The following is a 13,663-nucleotide window of genomic DNA, read 5'->3' on the forward strand; positions in this document are numbered from 1 at the left end:
TCTTTTTTTAATATGTTTTTTAACCTTAAAAAAGAATATCTTAGTTTATATTTTATATAGGCTAAAAGTTAATTTTATATAGTTTAGTATTTGTTTTGTTAATGGAAGAAAATGAATATTTTAAATTTACTATAAATAAATATTTCAAAATATATAAACTATATTTTGAAACTATAATAACCAAATAATTTTTTAAATTAAGTTTAATTATCTGTTGGAGAATAAGATTACAATTTAAATTATTTAATGCAAGTTAAAAATATAATTTATTTCAAAATTACTTATTTATTATAAACTTGAATTATATAAAAAAAAATCCTTTGTATAATACCCAACTTAATATACTAACTTATTTAAAAATAAATTCACAATTATAAGACTTTTAAACATTATTTTTTAGAATGTAATAGTATGTAGTGAAAAATAGGATCAAGCATATATATTGTTTACATTTAATTTCTCAAAAATAAATTAACTTATTTTATTTTCACTTATGGAGATGTATCCTATCAGTCTCTACTTCCTTACACGATAATAAAAAAAAATGTGAAAAAAATACATTTAACATATTTTATAAATAATAAATTTAAATGAAAATATTAAAAAAATAGCAAAAAAGGGAACACTGACTACTATGTTGAATGAGTGTATCTTAGTTCAATTATTATCAACTTGTTCAAATTCATAGTCAAAACAATTATTGTTTCCTGCATCATTATGACAAGAAAGAAGAGGTAATAAAACCCTCTTTGTGATTAAGCATTCATTATCATCATTATGGGTTTTTTTTTTTTTTTGGAAAACTATGATTTGTTAATACCATTCTACAAAATTAATGATGGTAAAGTAAACATTATAAAATTTAATTAAAAAGGGAAACAACAATTTTTTACATTAAAATATAAATATAGTAAGTAATTTCATTTAAATAAAAAAACTACAATTTTAAGGTGTTTAAAAATCATTATAACTACAATAGTAAGTAAAAACATACGTCCCTTCACTTATCACTCTCTTCTTATGAAAACGAATGATAATAAAATTATTATTATAATAATTATTAAGATAAAAATATAATTAAATTATAAGAAAATTTCATAAAAAGTAGTTATAAAAATAAATGATTTTTAAATGTGTTATATGCAAATTTTCTTATTATGGATGTGTTTTTTTAATTATTTTAGTTTAAAAAAAGAGTTACTTAGTAAACTAGTAAGTATACACAAAAAAAGTAGTTAAAAGAGATAATGTCTTTATTACTACTAGTAAAAACAAAGCATAATGTGTACTCATATTTTCGTTATTTTTATGAATAATTCGTTAAAAATTAAATAAAAAATAATACAATTTAAAAAATATATACATATATAATTTTGTAAAAATAGTAACTAAACAAATATGTTATTTAGATATTTTGAAAATTAAATATTTAATTATTTATTTTATTAAATCTATAACATTAAATAAAGAGAATTCCTTTTTTATGTATACAAATTCTTGTCATTAAAAATAAAAGATATTAAATTCTAAACAAGTTTCATAAAAAGTGACTATAAAAAAAAATATAAATAATTTTTTAATTTTATTGTAGGTGATTTTTATTTATTTTGTATGTAGTTCTTTTTTGTTATTGGTAGTCATTTTAGTTTTAAATATATTAATTAAAGGATAAAATAATGAGAATTTTTATACAAGAAGAATCCATTTTATTATTGTTATAGACTACTAGAAATACATGGACCTGTGTGTCTACTTTTTTGTTATGATAACAGAAAAAAAATAATTCTTATCATAAATCTTACAATAAAAAATATTATCAAATTTTAAAAGAAGACATGCTTATAAAAAGTAATTATAAAATAAATAATTTTTATAATTTTATCATAGATAGTTAATTGAGTTTCAAAAAATACCTACAAATCCTAAATAATAAAATAGTAAAATGAAATATATTTATAATAGTAAGATTGGTAATAAATTGTATATACTAAAAATTGCGACTAGAAAATGGTTATAAATAATCTCTTTATTAATAGTTGTAGATTATAAATTATTATTAGAGTTAATTTTTCAATAATTTGAACACACTTGTTTACACTATTAATCCATCAAATCAAAATGTTAGAGTAATTAATTAATACAAAAACTGTTTTCAAGTACATTTATATTATTATTACCATTATTATGAATTTAATTTAAATGAATTACAAACTTATTAAACTAACTACATTAGAAAATGCCAAATATACTATTTTTAATTAATTAATTAATAATATAAGAATTTTTTTTCTCTACCTCTCTACGCCATATCATTTGTTAATATTATTAATACAGAAACAATAATTCTATTTTTTGGTGAGTTAATAAAAGAAAATAGTTGTCTTCTGCAGATTTAATATAAATGAATCTGTATATAATTATTACTTTGCCAGAATTAAATAAGAAGAACAGATAAAAGAAATACATCAATGGGGTTTATGCAGCACAGAACTGAGGCTGAAAATTTGGAGGCATTGAAGGTGTAATAAGAAAAGCATATGATAGCAGAAGGAAGCATGATGATGAGAGTGTGTGATGCTGATGCTCCATTACAAAGTTCTTATTTTATTTTTCCAAAACCAGCCAAGAAGGAATATCAGTAGGGACAAGAAAACTACAAAAGTTGAATGCATCACCATAAATTATTTTTAATTCAAAGATATTTTGAAACTTTGATTCTGATTTTTGAAAAATGGTTTTTTCTCTCTTTAACATGGTAAGTTGGGGAGGTAGCAGATGAGTGTAGTTGGTTTGTGTTAATGCAACAGAGTCACTGTTTTGAAGACTCAGTAGAAGTCACTTTAAGGGTCAAGACTTAGCACTAAAGCCAAGAGACCAAAAAGACTAAAACAATGATGCACTCATTCAAGTGTGATGTGTGACTCAGAGACTCTTCTTTGATTACAAACTTTCAACCCACAAGACATGCACACCTTCTGATTCCTCTCCAATTCATCCAACTTCCAAGGTGTCTCTCTTCTTCCTTCTTTGTTCCTTTTCCTTTTGTCTTTGCTTTCTTTCTTCTTTCATTTGTAATTCTTCCTTAGATAGATAGTGAGTTTTCTTATTTTGCAGAAGACTGCACTATTTCCAGGATTAAACTTTAAAGAGGAACAATTTACATGTATTCTATTTGGTTAATTTAATTGGCTTTTGTTCATGCTTTCCTGAGGTGATAAGTTTGTAAGCTGTGACTGTTTCCTGAAAGCCATGTTTGTGAAATTGATTAATTTTCCTATTATTGGTTTATCCTCTTTTTTCACAATTGAAGTCCAAATTCCATGCACCTGTATAGGAAATCTAAGGAAAAGGGAAACAAATAAATTAGAAAAAGAAAGGAAGAGGAAGAAGAGAATTTGAGGAACTTGATGTCTGTTGAAGCATTTCCATGTTTGATATTTAGCTTGACTGTTGACTGTTGTTGATTGAATTGAAGAGCACAAAGAGTTCTTCAACACGGATCATTACCTCTATATCTTGCAAAGCTGCATGTAGTTTTCTGCAAAATCATCCTTCTTATAAGGAGCTGTAAAATTGTCATGTTCCATTAGAGTTTGATATTGTTACTTTATTTCGAACTCTCAAGAGGAGTATATATTGGCTGCTACAAAAATGTGTGATGAAGATCTGAAGTTATAGCAAGATCCAGGTTTCTCAATTCTATTTACCTTTTTGTTTTCTTTTTTGAAGTCAATTGGATTATTGTTCAAGAGATCGAAAAACAATGAATTGCTTGTGTGAGAAAGACTGTGGTCTATTTTCTTCTCATTCAACATCACCCAATGTTCTTGGATGCCCATCATGGGGGCCTTCAGAATCCAGAAGTTTGAGCTTAAAAGTGGATGCTCAGCCACAACAATGCCACAGGACCAAAACATTGAGCTTTCAATTCCAAGAACTGGATTCATCTTCGACTCATTCGGGTCAATCTTCTACCAAACTTGGTTCATCACAATCCGGTAGTTGGATTTAAACCCTGTCTTTTTTGTATAATTCTGAATGCTTGTACTTATCAACTAGTGTATTGTCTTGTCATTTCTTTCTGCTTTGCAAGATACTGTAACAGTACACTGTTTTGCAATAGATATGAAATGGAGCACTATAGTTATATGACTGTGATGTGATTCTATGTTGCACTATCTCCTCACTCAGCATTGGCTATTGGATAATAGAAGATTTTCTTCCAAAATTGGAAACTGTATTACATGGCTTAATCAGCATCAGAAAATTCTTGTCAACTTCCCTGCATGTTACTTGATATACCATATTGATAAGTATTTGCTCTGCTTTGGATAATAGGTCAAATGTCTGTTGAGCATAGCTCTACAGATTCAACACATGGCATCAGATCATTTATGGGGAATCAGGATTTCACCTTCCCTCCTCCACTACTGGATCACAGCCAAACACTTGTAAGTAGATATATCCTCAAGTTCTTGTGGATGGAAGATACATGCATATGTTTTCCTAAAACTTGTGTTTCAGGCTCATATTGCAGGTCACTATGCTGATCCAGGCTATAGCAGCCTAATGGCTTCTTCATATGGTTCACAGTTTAAGGTAATTAGTACTTCATTAGAGATTATTATTCATGTCTTTCTTTTCATTACTGTTTATTTGTCACCTTATCTACTTTTTGGTATATTGAGATTGACCTTAAAGAAGTAAAAACCAATCTTCAGTTTTGATCACTTTATGATTTGGTCAATGTATTTTACTTATCTATTCCTTCATAGTTCCTAGTGAGTTTGATAGGATGTTATTTTCTTCCAACTTGCATAAAATTCAGTTTTACTTATATTTCTCTTCATCCTCTTTTAAGAGCCATGTTTCTTACAGCTTTAGTTCTCTAAATTATTTAATCACCATGCACAACAAAACCATGACACTTGTAGCATGAAGACCAAAAAAACACTGATGAGATTCCTAATGTCCAGCCAGTGGAAACTGCTCCTATTCGAATTCCTCTGCAATTGGACATTACAGAAGAACCCATATACGTGAATTCAAAGCAGTACCATGCTATTCTGAGGAGAAGACAGAATCGAGCAAAACTTGAAGTACAAAACAAACCCATCAAGGATCGGAAAGTAATAAACGTGACTAAGTTTTCTCTCTACCATTTCTCTTAAACCAAACTAAGAACACTGTGATCATGCAGCCTTATCTTCACGAGTCCCGCCACCTGCATGCACTGAAGAGAGCAAGAGGTGCTGGTGGACGCTTTCTCAACACCAAAAAGCTTCAACAATCAACTCGTACACGTGGAAATACTGCAGAATCTAGCATGCATCAAATGAAAAACTACAGAGATGGTGATGACAATGCCACATATGCTTCCAACAGTGATGCAAGAAACATGCAGAATCATACATCTGATAAGGGTGGTGGCACCACTCAGCAGCACCCTCTATTTGTCTACATGTGAATGACTAAACTCTGGCTTCTGCTTGTGTTGTGCTCCATTGGGAAGTCATCCTTGGCTCATATTCATTACACTGTTGCTATTTATTGCTGTTTGTTTGGATTTCCATGGACATTGACATGGACGTGTTGTGTACGCTAAAGTTGTTTTAAACTGATTTGTCAATAACATTGCTTTTCTATGTTAATGCCATTCTGCAACATGTCTTGTTGAAATCGGTTTACGTGGCTTCTAATGTTTGGTTTCTAATACCAATTCTGTAACTGTAGTTCCGATATTTTCTATAGGCCAATCATTTTCCTTCACACAGATATTTTGGTGGATAATGTTGTTTATTGAAATAATAGTCACAACTGCAACAACCGTATGAAAGGTGCAACAGTAAACACAAAACAACTTCTGCATGCTAAGAAGATATTAATAATAGCCATTTTTTACTATTAGGTGCAATTTTACACTATTAGTTATGAGTAAAATTTTAAAAAGTTATAAAATGGGTTAAAGTGACACTTCAATAGAAATCTGATTAAACTGATATGAATTTAGTTTAAATATATTTGTATACGGACAGTAATACGACATACAGTAATACGACATGAACATACAGACACATTTATGATATATTTTTAATTTTTAAATATAGTACAATGATATAAGATCTATATATTATATAATTATAAATTATAAATTAACAATAAAGATTTATTTGTATAAATATTATTTTAAATTTTTTTTAGAGTAGAAAAATATTTTTCATAATTGGTTCAAAAGAATTTTTTCTTTATTTTAATAATCATAATAAAAATTAATACAATAAATTTGAGTTTTTAAAAAATGAATGTATTTTTCATTTTTAAAATTGTGTTAAAACTGTGCTAGAATTATCATAAATCTAAAAAATATATTATATAATTATGAATTTTAAATTGACAATAAAGATTTATTTGCACAAATATTATTTTAATTTTTTTTTAGAACAGAAAAATATTTTTCATAACTGGTTCAAAAGAATTTTTTTCTTATTTTAATAATCATAATAAAAATTAATACAATAAATTTGAGTTTTTAAAAAATGAATGTATTTCTCATTTTTAAAATTATGTTAAAACTGTGCTAAAATTATCATAAATCCAAAAAATATTTTTTGAATTAGATACATGTTGCACGAGTGTTAGTATTGGTGTTCGTATCCAACACAGACACATCATTTAAGAGGAATGTCTGATCCTTGTAACTTACAATTTCAATTTAAATCATATTATTTTGTGCAACACGTTGACACGAGATACTCAATTCAATAATTTTTTAAAATTTATATATTTTGATAATTAGTGTGTGAAATTGAACCGTCTAATAAAAAAACTAATAATAACATACCAACTATTAATTTGATGTCATTTGGCACTATTTATTATATTAATTAGGACAACCAAAAAAATAGAAGCAAATCATCATTTTTGTCCTGGTTACCAGCTTCTTAAAAAACTGAGATGCGTTAATGGACAGATGAAAATATTATAATTTGAGTGATAATATTAATATATGTCGATGGAATAAAATATGAAAATGTCAATAAATACTAAATTTAAAAACTTGGATAGAACCGCAGAAAGGGACAGAAATTTATTTAATATTCTTATTTTTAGAGAAAAAAAGAATCAATATATATTTTCCTAGATAATCTTTTAAAATTTAAAATATTTTTATTCTAACCAATACGTGTATTTTATATATTTATTTAATTTTTTGTTAGAATTTGAAAACATTAGTCCTAAAAAAACGATATATTTATTAATAGATAAGACGAGACAGAAAAAGAAGAGACGGTTGCAAGTTGCGTGACTCGGTGGGTCCCACACGATAAAATCATTGTACGGAATAAAATAAAAAGAAAAAATGAAAATAAAAATTGTGTGGAAGCAGTGAGGTTGTAGCGTAGTTGCAGTGGAAGCGAGCGCAGAGAATCGAAGGAAGATGATTCATTGTTCATCATGCAAATGAAATAAATTTCACTCCACTATACTCAAACGCAGCACATACCATAATCCTGCGACTGCGTTTCGTTTCGTTTCGTTTATTCTCTCTTCTCTCTCTGAATTTCGTGAAACGAAGTTGCGTTTGTGCAGTGCGGTGAGACCCTAAACGACCTCGTTTTCACGTTCTCGGAGAATGGAAGCGCGAAGTCGCTCCGTCGAAGACATATTCGAGGATTTCAAGGGCCGAAGAGCAGGCATCATCAAAGCCCTCACCGCCGGTAACGTTTCAATTTCCAATTCCGGTTACATGCACCGTTAAATTCATTTATCCACCACTGTTATTCGCAAATACCTGTTCCTTTTCTTTTCACGATGTGTTAACAAATTATGAAACCGGAAAAAAATAATAACCACAAATCACGAATCATGGCAAGGGATCGTTCACTGATCTACTGTAGCGGTTTCTTTCTTTTTGTCGTTTTCTGTTGAGAATGACATGTTAACCTGCGACCAGTTACTGTTCCGTTACGACATTCGGTTGGTTGTGGTTTTAGAGGGAAACAGAACGTCACGCCTGTTTGTTGTGTTGAATGAATCGAATCCTTTTCTATGCCTTCACGGAATTTCAGCCTGATGAGTCTCACGTGACGGATTTTGATCTTGTTTTTTTTTAGATTTCAATGCATGAAGGTTTTGGATTTTTTTATTTTTTTTGTCGTACTCGTTTAATGTTTTCGGCCTGTTTGTGCTGTTGCAGATGTTGAAGATTTCTACAGCCAATGTGATCCTGGTTAGTTACGCTGATTTTAGGTTTGAATTGTTTTTTTTTAGCGGTTTGCAGTTACTGGCTCTTGGGTTTTTCTGGTGCTCTTACTTTTCTAGTACATGTACTGAAATTAGGCTGATATTCGAGCATGATTATTTTATCTAGTGTTTGATTTTCACCGTACCCATCTTGAGGCTCTTGCTAAAGGGATGTCAATTCAATATGGGTGGCTTTTTATCTTTGTTGTGGTAACTTGGTCATGGATTTATTTCATTTGACGATGACAATTTACTGTTCTCTATCATTTGACTGTTAGCTTTGAACGCCCACTTTTTTTTTTTGGTTGAATGGACTTCTTTTTAATCATCGGTCAATGTAGCTGCAAATTATATTGCGGTACTTATTTCCTTCTATGATTAAAATATATTGCCGTAGGCTTTGGATATATGATAGACACTTGTGGAATGACAGTAGGCCACTAGGGTTGGTATGATGCTAGCTTTCCCCATAAGGTTTGTGATCAGTTACGACGACCTTACGAAGTTACATAGTTGGGGGGGAATGCACTGTTTTTCCATCCCTAGCATCATTCACCCCGAGAGATATTATTGTATCATTACCCTAGCCGCAGAGATAGGATGACATGAAATGCTTGATACTTCTTAAAAACCTCTTGGCAGTAAATTTTTTTCGGGAGTAAAGATATTATGGAGTTATTCTAGCTGCAAATAAAAGTATTCTGTAAAGGTAGAATTACCGGTCATTTTATCCATATTGAATTTCTTTCCTTTGTAGCTAGTTTATCTGTGTATGAGCATTATCTATATATCCTTTGTTTTATTCTTTCAGAGAAGGAGAATTTGTGCTTATATGGATTACCCAGTGAGCAGTGGGAAGTAAATTTACCTGTTGAAGAAGTTCCTCCAGAGCTTCCTGAGCCTGTCCTAGGCATTAACTTTGCTAGGGATGGCATGCAGGAAAAAGACTGGCTATCGTTAGTTGCTGTTCATAGTGATACATGGTTGCTTGCCCTTGCCTTTTATTTTGGAGCCAGATTTGGATTTGATAAAACTGACAGGTATGTCTTACTCGGAGCATAACTCATATATCTCATGTCAACTTGTAAAGGATTTGGTTCGAGATGAGGTTGAAAATAAGGGAACTAAGGAAGCAATTTAGTTCAAACTTTTCTGATTTATCACCTTGGTTCAGTCACGTTCCTGTGGGATTTTTTAACTTTTGTTTTTCCTTTCACCACCCTCCTTGCTGAGTACAAGTTTGGCTGCATCACTGTTTTAATCTCAGTTGATTTATAATTTTGTTGCTGACTAATCATTGTAGAAGCAGTTGCCCACCATGGAGAATAGCGAAGATGTTGAAGAATATAATAACACATTTTACCTTTTTCTTTCTGAGAAAAAAATGTTGAAGAGGAATAATAGGAGAGAGAGAGAGAGAAAGGAGTAACTGCGTCGTGTCGTGACTACTGTTTACTGGCTTGTCTTAAGATGGTGCAAGGAGAAAAAGTAGTAGTAGGGGCTTTTAATACTAGTTTCATGTGAATTGAATCTCCCTAGTTGACTTCCTATCTGACACTACATGAATGTTTTCTCTGTCATCATCATTTAGTAGGCTGTGTATTTTTTCTTGATAGTTGGTAATTTGATTATGTTTTCTCATGCATCAATCTACTCATGATTTGACATTTGTAATGCAGGAAACGACTATTCAGTATGATCAATGAACTACCGACAATATTTGAAGTTGTTGCTGGTGGTGGAGCAAAGAAGCCACTTAAAGAGAAGTCATCAGTTTCAAACAACAGTGGAAACAAATCTAAGTCTATCACTAAAGTGGTAAACAATTTTTTCTCCTCAAACCTTGACATGAAATGTAAATACAGTTTGTTCATAAATACCTAACTCTCCAAGCTGTGATGAAAAAAAATCAGGATGTTTTTCAGGTGTAGGCTGTTTATAGAATTTTAGCAACCTCTCTGAATTTAAGTTCCCTTGGTAAAGGATTAAAGAATGTATTACATGTGCATTAAATATTATAACCAGTATAACATCTTGGGAAGTATTTTCAGAAGTTTTAGGACTTTCGTATCATGGTATCTCCAACATATAACCCTTAACCTAAAGTATGGGAAGCTATGGATTATCGGATAGTTTTTCCTCTTTGCAGTTTTTAATTCTTTTATACCCTTTGTTCTGACTTTGAGATGTTGTTCAGGTCAATTATTGCATATCAAAACAAACCCCCAAATTGAGAGCTAAAGGGTAGGAGTGACCTCAAACCCTCCTTTTTGTTCCTATAGACGGCTAAATGTAGTTGTTTGGAACCTTCCTTTTTGTCCCCACAAGTAGGGTCAATGTTTCGACCTTAAGTATTTTAAGATAACATTGATAAAGTTTATCACTGTATTCAAGATATTGTGAATTTTGAAGCCCCATGCTTCTGTGAAAGTTGTCCTTAAACGATGTTCAAAGAGTTGAGAGTGTAAAGTGTTTATAAACTACCCTTGATATTAAGATATTGATTCTTAAACGATGTGAAACTTTTGTATACACCATTTTCTTTCAAATAGAAAAAAATAGAGAATTGGTTTGGGATGGTGCATGTGCTAAGATGAAAATTGATATTAAGACTTAGAACTAGAAACGTTAGGATAAAGGCTAGAAATAAGGGTTGTAGCTACAGCTTACCTTTCAATTCCTTGCCTTAGCCATTTCAAGGTGCAAACATTTAGTATTAACTGTGATGATTTAAACTGGCTGGCACTGAATTGGAAAAGAGAAGAAGAAGAAGAAGAAAAGAGCAAGTAGTTTAATTGATTGATTTAAGCTAAAAGGGAAACGACTATTTAGATCAAGAAGTAAAAGAGTTCATTCTTCCTCATTCTAGACCCTGTCACCCAAAACAGTATAACTTGTTTTATAACTTACCCTTCAATCATTATCTGTTCTGAAAGACTGAGGTGTTACACTTACAATTTGTTAAGAAAAGAACTTTATCCTTAGCCTTTGCTTTTTTTTGTATTAGTTTTGACCTCACATTCAAATGAAAGATGGTGTACGATAAATACTACTGAGGGATCCTAATATGTAATATAAAGTTTTTCCGTTGTTATTTTTTTAATTCAGTGTATAAGAACATTAGAATGTGGACATTCATTGATAGCGGCATCTCATCATCAATGACCGACAATGGAGCAGTCACTAGGTTCTGTATATATGTTCTTGCAAATATGTGTGGGAGGAGCTTAAGAGTATCTGACTTGTATGGGTAGTGTCATCTTGTTTGTGGTTCTCTTTTACTCATATTATTTGTGTTCTTATCTAATTGTTGGCTGGTGGAGCAGAGGGTTTCTGAAACCCAGGGAAGACTGTCAAAGACATTGTTACAACAACCAAAGGATGAGGAAGAAGTAGTAGAAGAGCAAGAGCAAGAGCAGGAGCAAGATGATGAAGATGAACATGGAGAGACCTTGTGTGGGGCATGTGGTGAGAATTATGGTACTGATGAGTTCTGGATTTGCTGTGACATATGCGAGAAGTGGTTCCATGGGAAATGCGTGAAGATCACCCCTGCCAGGGCAGAGCACATCAAGCAATACAAGTGTCCATCCTGCAGTAACAAGAGAGCTCGCTAATCAACTTTCCTTCATGGACAAACTTTGTTCCACCCTTTACTAATCTGGTTAATATGTTTTTCTTTCTAGATGTAGTTCATGCTTAGTTTTTCTGTTTGACACATGTAGATTTTCTCTTTTTTGTTGCTTGTCTGGGGAAACCTGTGTCTTTTACCAAGCCTTGAATCCACGTTGGCATAAGCTTTATATCAATGTCTCTGGCCACCCTAAATATTAAGGAAATTCAACTGCTACCACATTTTCGCCAAATGAATGAATGCCATTTTAACATCTTAATTTTCAGTCCCTTTCGAGTGTTTTGAGACCAAACCAGACTGAATTATATTCAAGATTCAATATATTTTAATCAATATGTATATATTATATTATTTTTTCGTTAAAAAGTGTCACACATTGTATCTTTATAAGAAATTATATTTTAAAATTTATTTATGTGATTTTACAAAAAATTCGATTAGTAAGTGTAACATTAAATGCATTTATATGTATAGAGAGACACATACAAAACTAAATTTAGATGAACAATAATTAATTTTTAAATAACCAGTGTTGGAATGGATGGGAATGGGATTTATATATAATCCGTTGACATTTGCTAAAGGCTAAAACAACTCATTCTTAATTATTGATACTCTCACTGCCACCAATTTGGTAGTGCCAATGCCCCACAGTTTAATTGAATACATAACGTCTGTTTCAAGGTAAAAAAATTAATTATGAGATTTTTTTTTGTAAGTAAACATTTAAAAATAGTAAATAGAACAACTAGAAAACTAAAACTTAGTGAAAAAAATGTCCAAATTATATTTTCCATCTAATATAATTAAGGTTGAATATTAATTAAAATAAAGTCAACTAATTAATTTGAAATAACAATTATATTATATTTTCAAATAATTTATTTATACTTCAAAATTTATTAAAAATTCTTCTTTTGCTTGGTGCTAATTACTTTGTTTACACAAGTTTAAATTTCTACAAAACCAATTAGGTTAAATATTTTTGAAGATTCATAAAAAATGCATAAAGAACATATGTGTGTTAAGTTTCTTGTATAATTTTGTAAAAAGATAAGAGGGATTATAACTGAACTTCTTTATGAGTTTTTAAATATAATTTACAATTTCAATGAATTCTTGAATATTAACTTTATTGACTTATTTTGTCTTTATTAGACAAGTTGTTAATAATACTTAAATGAGTCGATGATGTAATTAGCTTATTAATTTCCAATGAATATTCTCACCTATTAATTCTATACACTACACTTCAAAGGATTCTCTCCACATTAATTTCAATCTTTTTCCCCATCCATCTTTAGAAGTAATATTATTTTAGTAAGATGGTGCAAATCTATTTTGAATTTACGCAAATGACCTAATTAAAAAAAAAATTAAAGTCGTGATTGAAGATACACAACTTCAATGAAGAAGTGTTAATTTATATATATATTAATATAAGAGTACTTGTTTTGTTTGATCATTAACATTTAATTTAATCAATATTAGAGTAAAATCGTGAGTAAAGTGCCCTAAAACCCTAAACCCTAATAACGCAAAACGCGATTCTGATGCTATAACCCTAATAATTGAAAACGCGATTCTGATGCTATAAATTTGAGACGCGATTCTTCCTCGAGTACCCCAAGTTAATTTTCACAAATCAAAATCTGTTTTTTCTCTCTATATATATTCACCTCAAATTCTCCTTTTCCTATGTAAAAATAGGAAAAAGGAGAAAATTGAAAGAAAGGGAAAACAATTGAAAGCGATTGAAAGTGGAATTTGTCCCGTTGAATAGGA

The 13,663-nt window shown here is 30.4% G+C and overlaps 2 protein-coding genes across 3 annotated transcripts; both read left to right on the forward strand.

The window, feature by feature from the left end:
• The first annotated feature begins 2,777 nt into the window (after positions 1-2,777).
• Positions 2,778-5,679, forward strand: LOC137835822 (nuclear transcription factor Y subunit A-8-like). Of its 2 annotated transcripts, none has more exons than XM_068644530.1 (6): positions 2,778-3,007; positions 3,730-3,998; positions 4,339-4,451; positions 4,525-4,599; positions 4,935-5,129; positions 5,201-5,679. In XM_068644530.1, the coding sequence occupies exons 2-6, from the start codon at positions 3,764-3,766 to the stop codon at positions 5,465-5,467; spliced, it is 885 nt and encodes a 294-aa protein (XP_068500631.1). In that variant the 5' UTR covers positions 2,778-3,007; positions 3,730-3,763; the 3' UTR covers positions 5,468-5,679. The 2 variants fall into 2 exon arrangements, with proteins under 2 accessions (XP_068500631.1, XP_068500632.1); XM_068644531.1 differs by having other exon boundaries at positions 4,977-5,129.
• A 1,696-nt stretch (positions 5,680-7,375) lies between these two features.
• Positions 7,376-12,135, forward strand: LOC137835823 (PHD finger protein ALFIN-LIKE 4-like). Its single transcript, XM_068644532.1, has 5 exons — positions 7,376-7,718; positions 8,198-8,230; positions 9,056-9,284; positions 9,924-10,062; positions 11,571-12,135. Exons 1-5 carry the CDS (start codon positions 7,634-7,636, stop codon positions 11,859-11,861), a joined length of 777 nt encoding a protein of 258 aa, XP_068500633.1. The 5' UTR covers positions 7,376-7,633; the 3' UTR covers positions 11,862-12,135.
• The last annotated feature ends 1,528 nt before the right edge of the window (positions 12,136-13,663 follow it).

Source organism: Phaseolus vulgaris, chromosome 5 (genome assembly GCF_000499845.2).
Source record: "Phaseolus vulgaris cultivar G19833 chromosome 5, P. vulgaris v2.0, whole genome shotgun sequence".
In the NCBI taxonomy this organism is placed as follows: domain Eukaryota; kingdom Viridiplantae; phylum Streptophyta; class Magnoliopsida; order Fabales; family Fabaceae; genus Phaseolus; species Phaseolus vulgaris.

Bases quoted from the DNA above. Each gene is read 5' to 3' on its own strand.
- LOC137835822 (XM_068644530.1), top strand. From the start codon at position 3,764: ATGAATTGCTTGTGTGAGAAAGACTGTGGTCTATTTTCTTCTCATTCA. The intron at 4,600-4,934 runs GTAATTAGTACT...TGACACTTGTAG, and splicing joins CATATGGTTCACAGTTTAAG to CATGAAGACCAAAAAAACAC. The intron at 5,130-5,200 runs GTAATAAACGTG...GTGATCATGCAG, and splicing joins AACCCATCAAGGATCGGAAA to CCTTATCTTCACGAGTCCCG.
- LOC137835823 (XM_068644532.1), top strand. From the start codon at position 7,634: ATGGAAGCGCGAAGTCGCTCCGTCGAAGACATATTCGAGGATTTCAAG. The intron at 7,719-8,197 runs GTAACGTTTCAA...GTGCTGTTGCAG, and splicing joins CATCAAAGCCCTCACCGCCG to ATGTTGAAGATTTCTACAGC. The intron at 10,063-11,570 runs GTAAACAATTTT...CTGGTGGAGCAG, and splicing joins CTAAGTCTATCACTAAAGTG to AGGGTTTCTGAAACCCAGGG.